At 41.2% G+C, this 21,170-nt stretch overlaps 1 protein-coding gene across 10 annotated transcripts in view; it reads right to left on the bottom strand.

The window, feature by feature from the left end:
* The window catches only part of Cpeb3 (cytoplasmic polyadenylation element binding protein 3), a 191,394-nt gene that overhangs the window by 120,885 nt on the left and 49,339 nt on the right, over positions 1–21,170 (bottom strand). For 9 of the 10 annotated variants that reach the window (XR_004768993.1, XM_035441870.1, XM_035441867.1 and 6 more), the window contains one exon: positions 2,131–2,290. Coding sequence is in view for 9 of the 10 variants with exons in the window: in XM_035441870.1 (XP_035297761.1) it covers positions 2,131–2,290 (160 nt within the window). In the remaining variant the exon portion in view is untranslated. The remainder of the gene's footprint in view (positions 1–2,130; positions 2,291–21,170) is intronic. The other variant, XM_027406329.2, reaches the window with a different exon arrangement.

Raw genomic sequence — 21,170 nt, 5'->3', positions numbered from 1 at the left:
CCTGAAGACTGAGCTACCTCTCCAGCCCAACTTTTTAGCCACCTTTTTATTCTGACAATTTTCTTTACTTTTAAAGGTAAAAATACCTTACACATTTTCTCTTCTCCTCTTCCTTCTTTGTTCTTGTTCTTGGTGTTTGGACACAAGTCTCACTCTACAGCTCTGTGTGTCTGGGAACTTGTTATGTATAAACTCAGGCTGGCCTTGAGCTTGTATCATCCTCCTGCCTCTGCTTCCCAAGTGCTGAGATTATGATGTGCGCCACCATGCCCAGTGTCAAAATATTTTCTTAAAGGTGCAAGTGATGTCATTGGCCACAGGGACATAGTGATGTCACTGACTTCAGGGAAGTAGTCTGTACAGTGTGACAAATTGGGAAGTTGAAACCATATTCAGACTTTAAAAAGTATATACTAAAGGGCTCCCAACTCATTAGTCCATAATACACATATGGTGAAGCAGTCTTTTACCTCATATTTGCTAGTCAAGTCTGCAGAGATAGTGGGGCCTGAAATTTAAAAAGGACACCACAAATGGAAAAGGTATTTACATCACAATGAGGTTACCCCCCTATGCCAGTGCTATGCTTAAGGTGGCACAAATAGCTTCTGTGTTACCAGTATACATAAAATTCTAAAAAATTAATGCAGAGGCTATACTCTAAATTCCCTTCCTAATTTTTTACTGAAAGAATACAATGGTGTACACTTATATAATCCTAGCACTCACAAGGACAAGGCAGGAGGATTGTCTTGAGTTCCTAGGATATATAATGTGTTCCAGGACAGCCTGAACTATATACATTAAGACCCTGTCTCAAAAAAAAAAAAAAAAAAGATAAGAAAAGAAAGAAGGAAAATCAGAGAATACAGACCAAGATACAGGAGGTATAGACAAAGAACAGGAGTTAAGTGGTAGAATAATCAAGAGAGGCTACCCATGGTATAGAAAAATCGACAAATGTAACCTCAAAAGAGTCTAAAAACAAAATAATCTGTAAATACCATTTTTACAATATTCATACCTCTAAATATAATGTGCTTCAAATTACCACAGACCTAATCTTTAACTGAAGAAAAATGTAGTAAGTGACTAAATATAACAGCAAATATTTTTTTCTTTTCTTTCTTCTTTTGCTGAAGGCCTTAAAAATCTAGCTTTTCTCTAGACCCTGTATTTTCTCCATTGTCTACTACTACTTATTCTCTTCACTGGAACGTAAGAAAAGCAGCAGGAAAATGATGAGCATGACAAGAAAATGGTGAAAGGAGGGGAGGAAACAAATGTCAGAGGTTCAGTTGGTCACATCCTAGATAAGGGCCTAGTGAATGCCAGAGAGGAAAAAGTCCTCACGATTCAGCAAGATGTGGAGTTTGCTCAAGATGGTCATCCCTGTGGCAAAGTGTTCAGTTTTTAATTAAAGTCCTAACTCAAAATGGAGTGGATATTTCCATACCAGCAACTCTCATTGCAGCATTTAAAACTATATTGTAGGGTCTCTAAAATGTCAAGTAACCTTTGAAAAGAACCATCTGTAATTATGGCATCTGTAAGTCCTACTATTCTTGATCTTGTCATGCTTTTACCTCATACTGAACTCAGAAGATGCACATACTTTAAGACATCATCCTTGTTCTGTAGCCCACACTATGCAAAGGACCCTCTAGTTGCACGTATGCTGTGTTGCGATGCCCCTGAACTAGGAAAGGGTTAGACTCGAACACAATGGAGCCGTATCTATGAAGCTTCCTGAAAGTGTCTTGGAGACTGATTTACTGAATGTCATACTCCTTGAGGTACACCTGGACTTAAATGAATTCTCCAGTTCAGCTATGGATTCTAAATGTACAAAGCCCAGAAAATGCGGCTTCTGGTTTCATGCTGTAACCATGATCTCAGCTACCCAACATAGACTTCTGCCAGATAAACAGATTAAGGTTACCAACTATGATTACTGCAGGTAGCTGAACCCATGTTAAAAAAAACAAATCAACTTTAAATACATTCCACAATGCTGTACAGAAGCAAAACAAACAAACAAAAAACAAAAACAAAAAAAAATCACAATTATTAAAAAGCTGATTTTTGCTTAAAACACCAAGCAAGAATGGACACATGAATATTCCTAACCTGCAAAATGATTCCTCCACATTATATCAGCGAAACTCATGGGCGGGCCGCTGGGAGGGTAGTGTTTACCTTTCAGAGGCTCGTGGTCAGTCCTTATCATATCCATCAAGGAGCTCTCCAAGGAGTGCAAGTTAAAAGTGTCATAGGGCCTACTCCGGTCCTGAAAGCAGAAACACACAACAAGACAATATACAAAGTTACTTCATAAAATTAACATTTGTTCTGCTTCCTGCTGTAGACTGGCAACATGAATGAAAGTTACAGACAATTCTAAAAACACACTCAGAACAATGACAGTGCCAATATTCTCAAGACAAGTATCTATGATTAAAGTGCATCCTTTCCCTGATCGTCTGTAATGTAAATGCCCCATTCCTTCACACTGACTCTCTCTCAAATGAGAGGGGCCAAATGCACTAGTTTTGCCTTCTACTATCCACGCCTGTCTTCCAGTGAACTCAGATTTCCCACATTCCTAGAGAACAACTGAGCACGTAAAATCAGAATCATTTTTCTGAAAAAGACATGAGGATTGTTTTATAAAGAGACTGAGGCAACAGCGGCTTCACCTGTGTAACGAGTTCCAGACCTGACTGAGCTATACACACAGGCATCATCTCAAAATAGAAAAAGCAAAATCATGACAACAATTTCAATGTAATTGCAATAAATCACTTTAATATTTATGACCAGTAAATTCCATACATGGATTGTTTTTTTTTTTTAATGTGGAAAGAGAAAAATAAGCTTAAGACAATTGGAAGTAGATAATTAACCTCCCACGTGCTGTCCTCTGACCTCCACATGCATTCTGGGGCATGACTTGTACACACACACCCATAAATAAGTAAATGCCAAAAAATAAATTTTGTATATTAGTCTGGATTCAAACTCTGAGATTTGCCTCCCAAATGCTAGGATTAAAGGCATGCATGCACAACCACCACCTGGCAATTTTTTAAAGCAAGAAATAAAAATTCATGATGAAGAGGAGGTTAAATGACAACAATAAAAAGTCCGTTTAGAACCAAAGGAAAAAAAAAGTCTGTTTAGGATGTTTGGCGGAGTGTGGTGGGACTTGCCTATTATTCCAGCAGTTCGGGGGCTGCCACAGGAGGCTAGCCTGGGCTACACAAGACCCTGACCCTCCTCCATTTCCCCCCAAAAAGTTATCTGATGACATCCAAGAATCTTTCTGGCCAGGACAGTTTGTTTTTGTTTTTCCATTTAACCTTTAATGCAATCTCTCTTTCAAGGTAGGTAAAAACATCTATTCTATACATAAGGAAAGTGAGTTTGGCAAAGATTAGAACGTATCTGTCGGAACCTGGTATGCTAACCCCGCTCCCTGACAATGGGTGGGGCATGCATATGGCATTCAGGCAGATACTTAGGCAGCTCAAAGGGCCCTGTGGCCACGTCATGGCTACATGTTATGGGCTGCATCAGCACACATGTGCAAGCTTCCCCTCTAAAGCGGGTACCTCCACATTCTCTCTCACTCTCTCTCCCTTCGTGTCTCTCTCTCTGCTTACTCTCCCTTCATTTCCCTCTCTCTCTTCTGTTTCCGGTGGTCGACCACTAATTCTTCTGTCTTACTCTCTGCTCTGCTCTGTTCTTCCGTTTCTCTCTCTCCCCCTCTCGCTCTCTCTATGGCTAATGCAGTTCCATCATGCATTAATGCATGTTCCATCAAACCCCCGTTCCATCTCGTGCCCTTTCTAATCTTTAAACTTTTACAGAAGACCAACAGTATCTATACTCAAAACCAGTAACCTAAGGAATATAAAGTTCTGTCCAAAGAAGTTGGCCCCATCTACACAGGATGGTAAGCAGTAACTGTACGGAAGAATAGTAGTAGTGCATGTAATCACTGATGAGACGGCCTCCCTGCACGGTGATAGTGAGTCCCTGTCAGGAGAGGCTATGAGTTTAGGTGACCACCTATTGGGAAAATGAGTGAGGGTATTTAGAAGGGTGTGTCATGTATCAAAATTGAAATGATCCTCAAATCAGTTAAAATGTTAAAATCATGGGTCACTCTGGTTGAAATACAAGTTTCTGGGCTTGAGAGACAGCTTAGTTGGCAAAGTGCTAGCCTTGCAGGCACAAGGATCGGAGCTCTCCCAAACCTATATAAAAGTGCAGGTTGTAGTGGCACATGCTGGGGAGAGAGAGACAGGAGGAACCCTGGGGCTCACTGGCCAACCATCCTATCCGGCTCAGAGAGTGCTAGGTCAGTGAGAAACCTTACCTCAAAAGATCAGTGGACAACTCCTGAGGAAGTTAAACTAGATTCTACATGAGTGTGCTTCCTCTCCCCATCTCCTGGACTCCAGTTCAAACATGCTTAGTAATATTTTACAGGAAAGGCCAGCAAGATGGCCAGAGGGAAAAGGTGTTTGCTGCTAAGCCCAGTGCTTTGGTGACAGTGGCGACAGTAAAGTATATGTCCCACAAGCTAGAGAACTTTGGCTCAGATCCATCACTCACAAAGAACAGGCAGACGGGACTCACTACCCAGTCTAGCTGAATTGGCCACTTCAGATCCAGTCTGAGGACCTATCTCAAAAATAAGGTGGAGACTGATGGACAAGGACACCTAACATCAACTCTGGCCTCTATAAACATGTGCAAGTACATACACACAACAAAGAATGCACAACAGCTACCTGTATGGTGTCTACAACAACAGTGGAAAGAACACAAAATGTCTTCTGTAATGCCACATCCAGTACTGGAACATAGATTTAAATATCTATAAGAAGTTTATCAATACACACTGAACAGTGTCCATTAATGCTCAACAGATGAAAACGTGACATGTGGCAAGCATAACAAACAGAATTTGCACATGCTTCCTAACTGAATAAAATTGCAATCCATTAAGAGACTTATTTTCTCATAAAATTAATTCTATCCATGCCTCATCACTTTATATTTGTGGCATAGCATTCATCATTTTGATTTCACTATACAGTTGTTGTGGGGAGGTCTCTAGCTTCCACTAGTCTCAAGCCCAGAAGCAGTCTCAATTCTTATGTTCTCCAGGAGAAGAACTGAGTCAGGACACGGGAGTAGATCACACAGTCAGCAAGAGTTTAGCCAGAGCCATCGAGAAGCAAGAATCCACTCGAGGCAGAGTGGGCCGAGCAAGCAGCCATGCTGCTCCTTGCAGGCTGAAGCTAGTGTTTTTCTTCTCCCTGTTGTTTCTTCCCATGTGCCTCCCTCATGGGGAGTCCTAGGAAAGGGGTGTGCTGTCCTCAGAAGCCAATTTACCTAAGACTCAGTCTGTTATAATTACATGTATGAGTACCCTTAAATTGAATACTGGGAGCCAGGAGGTGGTGGTGCACATCTTTAACGCCAGCACTGGGGGTGAGAGGGTGGGGGTGCAGAGGCAGGCTGATCTTGGAGCTCGAGGCCAGCCTGGTCTACAGATCGAGTTCCAAGACAGCCAGGGTTACACAAAGAGACTCTGTCCTGAAAAACAAACAAACAACAGGAAAAAAAAGAAAAAAAAGAAAACGTTTACTAGGGGAAGGGGCAACAACACTTTGCATGGTCTCCATTGACAGGAGTCTTGAGGCCTCTCTGATCTGATCTAGCTAGCATGGATCACTATCACCCACTGTCCCTCATATATCTGGTTCTTGGGCCCTGGGTTTGGCCTATCTGTGGCTGACCAGTGCCATCATCTTCACATTCTGTTTCAGGGCTTTGAACTGCCCCACCCACTGTTCTGTATGTCCTATCTTTGGGGCCTATATGTAGCAAACAGTGTTGAAATAAACAGTTAACTAGGAAGCAAATCAGAAAAAAAAAATGAAAAGAAAAAACCTGAAAATTTTGCAATAATGGTCAATGGAAAAAACTACAATTCATGAATCACAGAAGTTACAAAGAGTCACATAGACTGGAGTCCAGGTCAGATTCAGCTGTCCCCAGGGACATGGGGAGTGGCAGCAAGATGGCTCAGCAGATATTACTGCATGCTGGTAACCCTGAAGTCCTCAGTTCAATCATGGGATCCCTGGAGAGAACCAATATTTAAAAACTATCTTCCGACTTCCACATGAGCACACCACATGTATGCACCCACACTCAACAACACACAAACTAGTAAACAAGCCTAGGCTAAGCAGATAAGCAAACAGCAACTTACTCACCAAGTCCCGGCCCCCCCAAGTTCCATTTCCTCCCAAGGAGAAAGGAAAACAGCTTTCTGTTCACTTTCAACAAGAAGGAGAACACCTGTAAACAATTTGGAGTTCCCAAATAATGACCAAAGATAATCAGACACTAGTATCTGACAGCGGTTCATCTCCATACCGCATGAGGCTCGACCTCTTTCCCCCGCCTGACTTAATAAATTTACCCAAGTACTTAAAATTATCTCAATACTCAAGGAAGGAAGGAAGACAAAGTAAGGTGCACTCTTTCTTGGGAAGCTGAGGCAGGAGGGCAGCCTGGGCTGCACAATGGGATTCTTGCTTAAAGAAACACAGTCTCTAGGAAGGAGATCTGTTTTGTCCCCCACTTGTGAGTCTGAGTCCTGGGCAGATAGCACCAGTGGTGAAAGGTGACCGTGGTAGCACCAGGGTCCAAATTCAATCAAGTCCATGTGATATCCTCCTGCACCCTCTCTTTTTAAAACACCTCTTTAACCTAACCCAGACAATCCAGAGAGGACTCTCCACCTCTGCCACACAAGCCACCTGACTCATGTGCCCTTGGTCAATTACCTCATTCAAGTGACAAGTAATTAGACTCAAAAAGAGCCTTGATCACTCTCCAACCCATCCGTGGCCCCGCCTCTCAGTCCCAGCTCACTTACTTCCTGCTCTTCTGGCTGGTTTTTTTTTTTTTTTTTTTTTTAAATACTTGGGTGTTCCCTTTGCCAGAAACACAAAGTAGAAGACTTTAAGGGCCAACAGTATCTGGGAACTAAATTATGAAAATAACCCTGGCAGGTCAGAAAGATGGCTCAGTGGGTAATAGAGTTTTAGGCTAAGTGTGATGACCTGAGTTTGATCCCCAGGGTATACACAATGAAAGGAGAGAAACAACTCCTTCAGGTTCTTCTCTGGCCTTCACAGGCTGGCTCCCCCTCCATACCCATCCCAACATACACACATTAACTAAAAATAAAAAAATAATCATTGCACCTTGTAATGTGCTAGGCACTGGACTGAGTGTCTTCAATTCTCTGCCACCTGGGGATAGACAGAGCTTATGCAACCGTTCAAAGTTAGGTTACAAACCTATGAGACAGATATATAACTGGCAAAGTAGGGTAGCAAAGTCCCACCCTATTGGAACTCTGGTTTCAGAAGTTGAGCAGTCCCAGCTTGGTACAGTGGGTGACAGGCAAGCAGATAGGAACAGAGACTGACTAGGAGTGGGGGTGTGGTCTCTGAAATAAGGATTGGGGTCTAGCTCCCTTTGGTCCCAGGCCCAAGGCTCAATGGTTAGCAACTGGTTGGAAGTGGGGGGAGGCAGGGAAACCAGCTCTGAATATCCAGCCTGGAGTTCTTGAGTTTTATCTTTCAAAACCAAGACCAGGCAACAGGTAAGACCCAGTGGCCTCATGCTTGGATTTTCTTTAGTCCCTCCAGGTCTAGGCTCACACTGGCTGCATGGCATCTGGCTTGGCCTATCTTTTTAAAATGGATATTTGCTGTATGGTTTAATTGATGAATTTATTCTTCTCAAATATACACACAGAGCACCACCACCACCACCCCCAAAAAAGTCTCCAGTCTTACTTTCTCTTTCAGATCACTGTAAATATTTGGCATGTATTTTGCAAGTTTAAAAATACAGAGTTGGCCCTTCCTTAGGCACTGACTGGAAAGCAGAGCATATAAATGCTTGAACAAAGGGCAGCTATACTGTAACACATGCAGACTTTTTACTGCCCCATTTTCTCAATAGCAGCTAAAGACACAGTGGGTACTGTTGTAACCCAGAGCAGGGATGACTAACCAGGCAAAGGAACCTGACACAGCAAGCCTGACAGCCTGAGTCTGACTCCTGAACTCACATGGACAGGAGAGAACCATGAGCATTCCCAACACTAAGGAAATAAAAATATTTTAAGAAATGAAAGTTTCAGTAGGATATGCATAGGTTGTTTACCAATGTACCATTTTATGAATGTGGATTTTGGTTATCTGCACAGGAGGCCCTGAAACCAACTCACCACAGACACTAAGAATTCTATTTCTATCACTCTGTTCTGTATTACTTTTCTCTGAACATGAAAATTATAGCCGGGGGTTGGTGGCAAATGCCTTTAATCCCAGCACTCGGGAGGCAGAGGCAAGCAGATCTCTGAGTTCGAGGCCAGCCTGGTCTACAGAGGGAGTTCCAGGACAACCTCCACAGCAATACAGAGAAACCCTGTCTTGAAAAACAAAACAAAATTATCATGTCTGAGACAGCTCCCTTTTAATAGGTTATATAGTCTTGCCTTTCCCTTCCTCCATCCCGTCATAAATACATCTTTCCCACAAAGTAATTATGTCATCATTTCAGTGTACAATCTATGAAATCATTTCTGACTTGGGGATTTCATTCCTTGCCTAATTTTTTCAGTATGTTCTTCTGGTCCCTTTTTAAATGATTTATTTATGTTTATTTCATGTGCATTGCTGTTTTGCCTGCATATATGACTTATGAAGGTGTAGGATCCCCTGGAACTGGAGTTTGCAGTAGTGAGCTGCATGTGGGTGCTGGGAATTGAACCCAGGTCCTCTGGAAGAGCAGCCAGTGTTCTTAACTGCTGAGCCATCTCTCCAGATCCTGTCCATTTGGTCCTTTAACTTCATCTTTTCTATGCTGGTTCTACTTGGGCACAACTGTCCCTCAACCCATGGTTTCTATTAATACTGTCATTAATACTGAAACAAAGATTTATGGACTTCCCTAGCACTGAGTAAAAACCAGAGGCAGTAAATACATAAGAACTCAGCACAAAGTGACTTCAAGCAAGAATACAAGGAACAGATCAAACATGTAGTGCCGGCTACTAAATAGAACCAGCAAACAATTACATAAGTAGTAACCAATTTTCTATGTATTGCAAAATACAAGTATAGGAATCTGTGCTCCTAAACCAACCACAACTATTATCTGTAATAACCTGTCAGGAAAAGTTGAGGTTTTATTTTTTTGTTTTTAATTTGCAGTTTACTGAAATGACAAGCAACTGGGTACATATGACCCAAAAGTAAAGCCGCTTATAAATAAAGGGAACCTCAAGCTTGTAGGGAAAGAGGAAAAAAGTTTTACCAAATACAGAGTTTCTTTTCTTCTTAAGTATGGAGCCCTTCAGTCAATAACCTATCCCCAATCTGTAGCTAGGAAAGATGAATCCATATTCTCCCCAATTATTCACTGGCAAAAACTGTTCCTTTTATCTAACTTAATATCCTTATAAACTTGACATTTTTCCTTTCTTGGGAGGGTGGGGGTGAGTGTTGAAACGGGGTTTCTCTGTGTAGCCCTGGCTGGAACTCTTTCTGTAGGTCAGGCCGACTAGCCTCTGACTCAGAGATCCTCCTGCCTCAAAGGCACTTGCCACCATACCCTGTTTGAATATCCTTTAAATTTTTGTTTGTTTTTAAAAGGCCATCAATACAACAATCCTAAATATAGTCTTTAATAAGATTAGTGCCTACACAGAAATTATTAGTTCCTATCTTTTTCTTCTTGAAGATGACTAATTCCAATTACCTTAACATTTTACCACACTGTATTTTTTTTCCTACTAATAGCAAACCAAGATAACCTAAGTTTTGATTTTTTTTTTTTTTTAATCAAGGAGGTTAGGGATTTAGAGTGCCTGCATGGCATGCACAAATCCCCAGGCTTGACCCCCAGCACTGCATAAATGGGAGTGTTCCAACATACTAGCAAGTCCAGCACTTGGGAAGTAGAGACAGAATCAGGAATTCAAGGTCACCCTCAGCTACAAATTCTGAACCCCCAAATCACCAAGCGACCCATTCTGATGCAAAAGCAAACAGTCTTTTATTATTTAATGAGTTAACTCAGGTCTTCTGGGAGGGAGAGAGAAGGACCCCAGGGAACTTATTGGATGTGGAAGGGCAGTGTCTAGGGGTACACAATAGTCTCAGGTTTGGTACACTTCTGGGCTTGGGCAACCTGTCCTGTGTTGATTGGTCAACTGGTTGTTATGGCCTATAGGCCCTCCCAGGGCGGTTGCCATGTTCTGCATGTCACTATTACACCACTTTCTAATTGGTTCCTTGCCACATGGAGGGTATCTGACCTCCTAGTGACGGCAAGGTCCAGCAAGTAGGCCGAAAACTGAGCACATTTTGCTGAGTCAGAGGCCTACATCCTGCTGGGTCTTTTCTGCAGCCTGTCATGGCTGCTAAAACAGGGGGATGGGTGAAGGTCTGGTCCCTTCAGTTATACCAATCACATGTTTAACAACCAATGATCTGGAATGTCATCAGCTAATCACTTTCAAAAATCAATACACAAAATAAGCCAGGAAATGGGACAGATTTAATGTTTGAAGCCCCTTAAAGCCTGTCTTATATTGTAGTCCCTGATGGCCCTTTCCGTGTCTTCCTTAGGTTTGATTTCTGCCTTTTGCTTAGCACACTGCCTTATGTAATCACACTTTCCTCTTCCTGCTTCCTTTCTACAGGTGTCACGCTATGGCCTTGATTGGCATGAAACTCACTGTGTAGCCCAGGTTGACCTTGACCTTGTGATGGCCCTTCAGTCTCATCCTCTCAAATTCTGAGATTACAAGCATTTGCCACCATGCCTGGCCTTTTCTTTTCCCTTTCCATTCCTTCTTCCCTTTCTTCCTGTTTCCTTTTCTGCCTGTTTTGTAATGTTAGACATTGAATCAAGTGCCTCATACATAAAGAACAATACTGTATCATTGAATCATTGGACTATACCCCATGAGCTTGTAATCACTGGACAAAAGTCTGTATGCACTGTTTCAATATGAACCATTGACCACAGCAGTATCAGTTGTTTGTACTTTTTTGTACATTTGACCCCTCTAGATTTTCCCTGCAGAATCTGGCTGCAATATGTAGAGTCATTTCAGATGAGTAAGGGATTTAAAGAGCCGGTTTCCTGAAAGCTGATAAATGGAGCCTCTTTTCCTACCTGCTTTGCCATTAAGAGCTGTGAAGAGAAATTAAGACCAGAGGGAGCAGGGAAAGAGTAGGCAGAGATGTGCCTGAGTTGAGTCCTGGTCCTGTAACTGAGCAGGCTCAAATCAGAAGGGACTGCTATCATGTTGTTTGTTTGCTTTGTTGAATTGTTTTTGAAACAAGATCTTCTGCCCAGGCTTGCCTGGAACTCCATTTGTAGCTGAGGGTGACCTTGAATTCCCGATTCTGCCTCTACTTCAACCAGTCCCTCTCCCTCCATCCCCCACCCTCCATCTCTTCAGACAGCCATATCACTATGCATCCATGGCTGGCCTGGACCAGACAGAGGTCCTCCTTCCTCCATGACACCTGGCACACCTTCTGCATTCCTTACATATTGTCCACCCTCAATAAACCTTAAGTCCCATGGAAGTAAAGACATGCTGTATTTCCTTCTGTGAAACCTAGCAGGGCATAGCACATGGTAAATATTTAACAATTACTTGTTTCTAACTCTCCACTCTGCTAATTTTATTTTGCAAAATTTTTCACTTAAAAAAAAAGCACACACACACACACACACACACACAAGAATACCTACTACAAGGCTGAAAAGAAGGAAAAAAAACCGCTTGACATTTTTAAATGCTGTGCAGACGAGTCAGCACCCTATAAACTGCTGGTGGATGCAAAGTTCCAAAGTGGCACAGGCACTGTGGAGTAGCAGTTTGGCAATTTCTTCCAAAGATAAACATAACACTTAGCAATACAACCCCACAGCCCACTGCTAGCTGCCTGGGGTAAATTATACCACATATCCACACAAAAATTTATACATAGATTCTTATGACAACTTTATGGAACTTTTCTAAAAATCAGAAACTACCTAAATGTCTATCAACTGGAGAACAAACTGAGGTACATACGCCTGTAACTGCATATTACTCACCCATAAAAACAAACGAAGTACTACTCAATACCTGCAGTAATATGGATGACCCTTGAAAAGGCCGTATGTGAAAGAAGCCAACCTCAAAGAATCACACCACAAGCGGGGCGTTGGTGGTGCACGCCTTTAATCCCAGCCCTCGGGAGGCAGAGGCAGGCAGATCTCTGTGAGTTCAAGACCAGCCTGGTCTACAAGAGCTAGTTCCAGAACAGCCTCCTAAGCCAGAAAAACCTAGTGGGGGGGGGAAGGGGGGAGAATCACACCACAATTTCATTTATATGAGATGATCAGAATAGGAAATTATCCATAAAGACACAAAGAAGGTTGATTGATGGCTAGGACTTAGCTAATCAGGGCAAGATGCAAACTGACACCAACGGACACAGAGGGGCTTCGAGCACTGAACAATGATCGAGACACTTTTAGAATCACAGTACAGCCTACCGCTTTATATACATTAAAAGGTTACATTTCATGATATATAAATTACACTTTGATAATATTACAAAAAAAGTCTCACAAGCCAGCCAGGTATAATGGTGCACAGTTACAATTCTAGCACTCAAAGGCTAAAGCAGAAAGACTGTGGGTTGGGGGTCAGCCTCAGCTAATAGTAAAATCTTATTACAAAGTGAGAAAAGTAACAGTACACACTTGCCTGTAACCCTAGTGCTTGGGAGGCAGAGGCAGGAGGATCAGATCAGCCTAATTACACGGTTATCTGAGGCCAGCTTGGGCTACATAAGCCCCTGCCCTCCCAACTAAAACCAAAACATACCAAAACCAAATCAAACAGCCCTATGACACTAAGGAACTACCTATAATCATCCAGTTAGGAATGAGACATCAGATCTAACTTTTTTGACCCACAACTCTGGAAAGACAAAGACAAAGCCTTGATTAGCTGTTCCATTCAAGGGTCACTAAAGGATTTAAGGAACAGAACCTAAAACAGACAGTAGCAGAATTCCAAAGTCACCCACTGCCAGACAAATGACTGCCAACCACTTACATGTGCCACATTTCTCCTTCAGGAGCCTATATACATAGCAAACAGCTACAAGCAGCATCTTCTCATGCTTTCCTATTGCTTCTCATTTTTTTTTTATCTGAAAATTCCTGCTTTATAGTGATATACTGTGTCTATCCTCCAGTGACTCTGCTGACCCCACTTACGACTAACGAGTGTTTTGGTGTGCTCCACGGTCTCCCTAGAAGCATCATGGGAATGTAATGATACATTAAATCTACCATTCTCCTTTTCACTCCAATTCTCACCTGACCTGGGGGCAAGGTGAGGAAATGTACAGCAGAATTCGCAGATTCACCAGAATCTGACAGGGGCCGCGACGTGAACGCTTCTGCTGTGGCCCCCTGTTATCCTCTTGCTCTTGGATTTGGGATCTGTGCCGCTGACTTGAGGCAAAGAGAAGATAGAAGGCAAAACTACCAACTTAACTGGCAGTCTTCTGGGGTTCTCTTTCAGAAATCAACAACAGTCTGTCCAATGGACAGACTGGCATCTCTAAGTACAGCTCTTCACTGTCAGCTTCCTGGCCACCACTGGAAAAGTCACTCATGTTGTTGAGTGTATATTTAATGTACAGTACCTGGTAATTACCAAATAAATTCATTCCACATTGACAGACTAGATCCCAGGAATCAACAGAACATTACTTATTACTCCCTTTCCAAAGCCCTTTTTTCTAAGTGAAGGAAATAGGTAATAACAAATACTCTACATCTCAAGTTTTTGTATAGTTCTAATTACAAATAAATGGAGGACTGGTGAGATGACTCACCAGTAATGATGCATGCCCCGAAGCCTTACCTCCTGAATTCCATCCCTGAATACAGAGTCCCTAAAGTTCTCTGTCTTCCATACATGGGCCTAGCACACAGGCTTGTAGAACTAAGTCATAGCTGCCATGTACTGTGTGGCTTACTTAAATGCATTATCTCAATATATTACAACTGTCCTATGAGGCTGATACCGCAGCGTCTCTTGTTAACTCATGAAGACGCTGATATTTAATTCAGTCCTTAATACAAATCAGGCATTCTTGAAGATGGTTTAACTACATAGACTGCTTTGTAAGTATTTCAGAAAAAATTACACTATTCCATTCCATTTAAATGTTACCACATTTAAGAGAGATATTAAAGTCTTTAAACATAAAGCAACTACAATAATTAAAATATTTGGTTTTTGTAAGACTATAAAACTTACTTTAAAAATATAGCTGCATCACTCTAGTAACAGTAAAGCACTTTAAAGATCATAAAGTAAAATTAAGAAAGTTTTGGTCAGAATATCTAAAATGTCCACATCACAGAATTTATTCATTTATTGGGAGCCTACCTCTTCTGGGTCATTCTGGCCCCTTTCTAACTTGCTTGTACCAGAGAACGACCTTGAACTTCTGATCCTCTGGTCTCTATCTCCAGATCTTAGATTACAAACATTTGCTACCACACCCTGTTTACAAAATATTTTCAAAAGAAGAAATTTCTTTATTACTTTTGGATGTCAGTGCTAACAAATTTTGCCAAGGGTTCTGAAGACTCTATTCTCGCCTCATTTGTCTCATATGTGTTTACTGGCAATCTTAATGAGCCAAGCAATAATGATGAAAACAAACACGGCACAGTCTAACTACAAGAAGCCCTATCCACCCACAGTTAACAGATAACAATTATACAATGAGATAAATGCCGTGACAGCTCTGTGTGCTTGGGGATCATGGGAGTAAACACAGGAGAAGAGGCCTGAGGCAAGGAGAACGCTCAATTTCCTCAAGAAATAAAAGGGCATATTCTTCAAAGGGCATAGAGGCTAAAGGTTGAAAATAGGTAAGGCCTATTTATAAATAACACTTGCCAAATCCTTGAAAATCATGATAAGGTAGTTTAGTGAATCCTCCAGGAAGCAAAGGGTTACTTTGGGCATGAATATGCACAATTCCAAAATAATTCTACTAAAAAGAGTTTAATTTTAGTACAGCCTTAAATTTTTCACCTCGTATTCAGCTTTGGGGACCAGAAAGGAATATGTATATATTCCATTATATGTTGACCTAGGAACTCAATCTCCTGCACACCAGGCTACAAATAATACAATTTCCTCTTAATACCTTTTAGTTATAGATTATAGCTCATGAGGCATTTTCAAATACAACCTGAATCTTACTACACCATTTTCTTGGACATTATTTATCCCACTTAAGTGCATCCCAGACCTTTTCTCTTGTTATTAAACCAGCAACAGGGCTGTCAGAAACTCTTGAGGGCCATCGAGATAGTTCGATGGTTCAGACAGTAAAGTGCCTGAGGCACAGGCCTGATGATCTGAGGTCAATCCACAGGGCCCTTATTAGGGTGGAAGGAGAGATCAGCAGATAACTCCAAAGTTGTTCTGGGAGCATGTGCTATGGCACACACTCACCACCTCCAGCAAACACAAACAATAAAACTTAAAAAGCAACAAACAAACAACAAAAACCCTTGGACTTTGGGGATGGGAATGCAGCTCAGCCACCTGGTGCTTCCCTAACATGCATAAAGGCCTGGTTCAACCCCCACAACCTGCATATGTTGGTGCAGTCTTCAAATCTCAGCATTCAAGAAGTGGAGGCAGGGGGATCAGAAGTTCAGGTCATCCTCCTCTACCAAGGGCAGCTGCTCTCAACTTGTGGGTTGAACAGCCCTTTCACACAGAGGTCACATATCAGACATCTTGCATGCCAGATATTTACATTATGATTCATAACACTAACAAAATTACAATTACAAAGTAACAATGAAAATGACTTTATGGTTGGAAGTCACCACAACATGAGGAGCTGTATTAAAGAACTGTAGCGTCACAAAGGTAGAGAACCACTGACGGAGGAGATCTAAAAGCACTGTGGACTGCAGGAGACCAAAGACCCAAATTTTCTCACCTCAAGCAAACAACAAAAAACCTACTGGAATTAAATATTAGTGGAACTGATCAATACTGGCTATATGCCCAGTACTAGTTGCACTTTGCACATCAACTGAGGAATGGATAATTAAAATGTGGTACACATTTACACAAAAATAATACTCAGCCATTAAGAAAAATAAAATGTTCGGGTAAGTGGGTAGAACTAGGGGGGGGAAAATCATCCTAAGTTAATCCAGACCCAAAGAGACAATAATTATAATTCCTTTTTTTATGTGGATGTTGGCTTTTAAGTCTTTACTATGTGTGCAACAAACAATCTGTATAACCATGGGTTAGGTACCTAGTAAGAGACTAGGGGAGAGGAGAGGCTCTCCCAGGAAAGAGAAACTAGAATATATTGTTATTGAGAGATAACGAGGAGAACAGAGTGGGGGCATTAAATGGGGAAAGGGATGGAAGAGAAGGAAAGGGAGGGAGTGTGGGGAGGGACAACTAACACTGAGGGTCATTTGAAGAACCATATGGAAACCTGCTACCATGGGAGCTTCCCAAAAAACAATTGACTCTATATAAAAGTCAATTGCACCTGGACTCTAAATGAAATCACAAAATCATAGAAAAACCAATGCCCTAAGTAGAGCTCTCTTGCACCAAGTGAAACCTCCAGGGCCAGGAATGGGGTTACATCTTGTTATACTGAAGGCCAAAGAGGTCTCATGAAAACTCCTAAGCATCGCTATTACCAAGGCTATTTATCGGTTACTCTCTACAAACTTATGGTAAGACTCTATTGCTGAAGATGACACTTAAATATTTTATCAAACACAGAGAAGTCAAGCTGGTGCCCAACTAAAGGCTCCACCCTACTGACTAACATTCACGGAAGGTACTCTGCACCTACCACAGGAAAAAGGTAACCATCTACCCATCTACACCACCTGTGGCCTACAGTGGTGACTTGCCTGGGAGATATGCTCATTCAGTAGTAGCACAAACATGGAAGTAACCAACCACTCTTTGATTGGATTTAAGGCCCACTCCTTGGGGTGGAACCCATACCTGACACTGCTAGGGTGGCTAAGAACCTGAGACTGGATAGGCCATGGGCCTTGGTGCAAACCAAATACTACTGTTCTGCTAAAGGAACAATATGACTCCTAATGACATTCTACTATGTCCACAGTTCAGTACCTTGGTCAGTCATCATTGGAGAAGCTTTTAGTAGGTAGAAAAGATGAAAGAAAGGCTTTCTAACCACAGCAGCTACCTTTCAAGTGCACTTGGGAGGCTCATGTAATCATTTCTGCAAAAAAGTTTTGTGGACAGCTGGGCTATGTATGCCCTTACTTCAAAATACTACAACAGAGCAACAACAACGAAATGCTAGCTACTCCAGGACTCAATCAATCCTCTTGCCTCAGTCTCCTAGTGCCTTGGCTACAGCCATGCCCCACCATACCACCCCTTTAGTTTTAAATGTGCTACTGGAAAAAAAAAATTTTAATTGTCTATGAGGCCTATGGTCTATTTCCTTGGGCAGTGTTACTTCAGACAAATACATCTTATAGTAACTCTGCTTGAATTCCTGTATCCCTAAGTTAAGGTCACTAATTATTCTAGCAAACCGGCCATTTTACAAACATAAACAACCCTTGCCCCAAATTTTGCTTATTGATAACTCTTGTACCCAAACTGTTCTTTGCCCCCAAAACCTTTCTTAAATATACCAACATCCCCCAAGCCAGGTGCTTACTCCACAACATTAGGAAACTCACTTTCTATGATCCATGGGTTTCCCTAACTGGTCCTTATGCAGAGCTCTTTTGAAGTTGTATTTAAGAAGCATTAAAAGTTTAATAAACTGAAATAATGTAATCCAGTTAACTATGTAACTTATACATAGTTCTTCTGTCTAGTGATTTACATTACCTAAATCAAAATCCATACTTATAGTGATCTACCTGATTCCAGAAGAGCAAATCCTATGTGTGCTCAGATCCCTGGTGTGACACAGCACAAGAACACAAGAGTAATTCAGAGCAAGAGACACAAAGCTTCAACTTCATCAACACTTGACACTCATGAACAGGCCAGAAACATGACACAAACTTTTAGACTCCATAAAAACATTATTTTTATGGTTTGATACCTGATAGATAAACAGTTCAAAGCAGAGGTTACTCAAGTTTCATATCAGACACTAAACTTTCTCCCAGGGCAGAAAGAATCACACCCTACCATTGCCTCTAACCAGCAGCCACATATAAAATCCAGAATTACAGAAATAAAGGCCATTTTTGTGAAAAGCTGTTAGTTTGACTGTGGAATGTTCTCCACAGGCCCTTGTGGTAAAGCTGAGACCCGTAGCTGCTGACATTACTTTCAGGGGACGTGTGCAGTTCTAGAAACTCTAGGAGACAGGCCTCCTTGGAGGAAGTAGGGCCCTGGGAACAGGTCCTTTCTTGCCCTGACCCCTTCCTATCTGTCCTCTTTCTGCTCCTTCACTACAGCAAACTGAGTGACTTTACTCACCAGGCACTCTTGTCAGGGTCATTTCTACCTCCCCGCAGGCCCATAGCAATGCAGCAAGTCAATCACAGCCCGAAACCATGAGCCAAATACCTCTTTCCTCCTTCTAAATTGCTTTCATGTATTTGTCACAACAAAAAGACTAGCTTTTAAAAAAGCTAATTTTATCACCCAAACCAAGTGCACATAAAACTAACTATACCAATGACTTGTTTTCAACCACTGAATACATAGTATTCTCAAGCAACACAAATATTTTCACTTACCCCCATGCGGTCATCCATCTCATCTGCTATAGTCTGAATAAACCCCGAAATGCCCACATCAAAGCTGAACCCTCACTATGGGAATGCCAAGGGGTGGAGCCACTTCAGAAGTGATCAATGGACCAGTTAACAAGAAGGACCTGGGTAGGACTTTTTTTTTTTCCTTCTATTTTGCCATTTGAGGACATAACATCACCCTCTTGTGAGGAAATAGCAGCAAGAAACCCACTTGGAAACCAAGCAGTCCTCACCAGACACCAAACTAACCACCTTTATCAACTGTGACGAAATAAATGTATGTTGATTATACTCTAACCAGCCTCTGGTACTTTATTACTGCAGCACAAATGGGCTGATTGACTAAAACACTGTAACCATTTCATTTTCACATGGATCACTCTTTTACAATACTGATTTCTGTGAGAAGTCATCAGTCTAGACCATCGGTAACATACACAAGGCAAATCATGCTGAATATACTGTATTTTTTCCTTTGATGGTTTAGAGCAAACATCGAGCGTCTTAGGGGCATCATGAATATTATGATCACACCACAGGAGATTAAAAACTGGGTTTTGAACTTGCATATGACACTCTGCAAAAGAAATTTCTTAATATAAATGTTTGATGTAAGCCCATTTGCCTATAGCTTGTTTAAAGAAAAAAAAAAGAATATAAAATGAACAATTGTTTAGCTTCCTGGCCCGTATAAAATGGCTGACTTTTTAAATATTTAATTATTGTAACAAAAGCTGAAGCATCCTTTTACTTACTTAGCTTTGTCCTCTTTGCTGAATCTTCTTCACTGTCTTTCTCTGTCCTTTGACCTCTATGTATTCAATACATTCTCTATTATTTATGTCCCTGTAACAGAATGTGTTACTGCAACCCCTTATCTGCTTCATCCCACTACACCCCACAATGAGAAGGAATGCATTCACTATAAAGAGATTTTTCTAGCTTTCCTCCTCATGCCAGGCCTTCAATTTTTTTCTGTGTTTCACATTTAACAGAATCTGAGCCTAAATTAGAATATCAAATACCTCATTATATTTGAAAAAGAAAATCTTGTGTTATACCTGCATGACTCATCTGTCTTAAAATAGCTACTCTGGAATAGCATTTTATGTTCCTCATAGTTTCAGAGCTGATGGGTAAAAGCGAATACTCTGTACTGACAAATGGGTAGAAAGGAAAACTAAGCTCTAAGGCATTAATTAATTCTGTTATCTTCTGGTCACTCACTCATCATCTTTTTGGAATACTGAGGATGGGAGGTGAAAATATAGTGAAACTGATAACCACATCAAGCCCCAGCCTTTACCATGCTAAACCTAAATGCTTTTGAAAGAATTTATCCAAGGTTTAACTGTGCAATCTAAAAGTGGGAGCAAAGTCTGCTTTATTCTGTTTAAAATCAAAATAATTTTTAATTTAACAAATACTACAAAATACTATGTTCATCAGCATTACTGGATACTTCAAAATATTCAAGTTGTATTTCTGCAGTGTTAATACCCAACTATTTAAACTACATTTAACAATTTTGACAAGGTCATGACCTAGATTTAAATAAAAATGGTTTTAAAACCACGTATGGTGGCACACAACTCTAATTCTAGCACCTGGGAAGCAGAGGAGGATCAGGAGTTGTTCTTAGTTACAAGGTGAGTTTGAAGCCAGTCTTGGCTATGTAGGAGCTTTGAATAAAAAGATGAATAAATAAATATGTTTCTTTTCATTCCCTGGTAAGTTCCCCCTTGGATGAGCAGTACAGTGCCTGATAAAGCATCACCTTAAACTGTTGCATCAAATCCAACAAGCTGGGCATGGTAGTGTACACCTGTAACCCCAGCACTTGGGAAGCAGAGGTAGAAGGATCAGAAATTCAAAGTCATACTTAGTTACACAGTCAGTTCGAAGCAGCCTGCCATGCATAAATAAACACACAGATAGAAAACTAGGCTATAAATTAATGCAGCAGAACTAAAGTCCAAGGTCTGATCTCAATTTTGTCAAGGTTTTATTAATAATGCTCAGACTAACCAATAATACTGACCTCCCAGTGAGGTTATTCAACTTTAGTATGCAGGCTTCATTTACTTTATTCTCTATGATCTTCTCATATGATTGATTGGTGAGCAATTACTTATAGTTCTTTGCAATGCCAGGCTATAATCTGCAACAAGATGACTGACTAATCAACTAAGAAA

This window comes from Cricetulus griseus, chromosome 3, assembly GCF_003668045.3.
Source record: "Cricetulus griseus strain 17A/GY chromosome 3, alternate assembly CriGri-PICRH-1.0, whole genome shotgun sequence".
NCBI lineage: Eukaryota > Metazoa > Chordata > Mammalia > Rodentia > Cricetidae > Cricetulus > Cricetulus griseus.
This window is presented reverse-complemented; position numbering and strand designations above follow the sequence as displayed.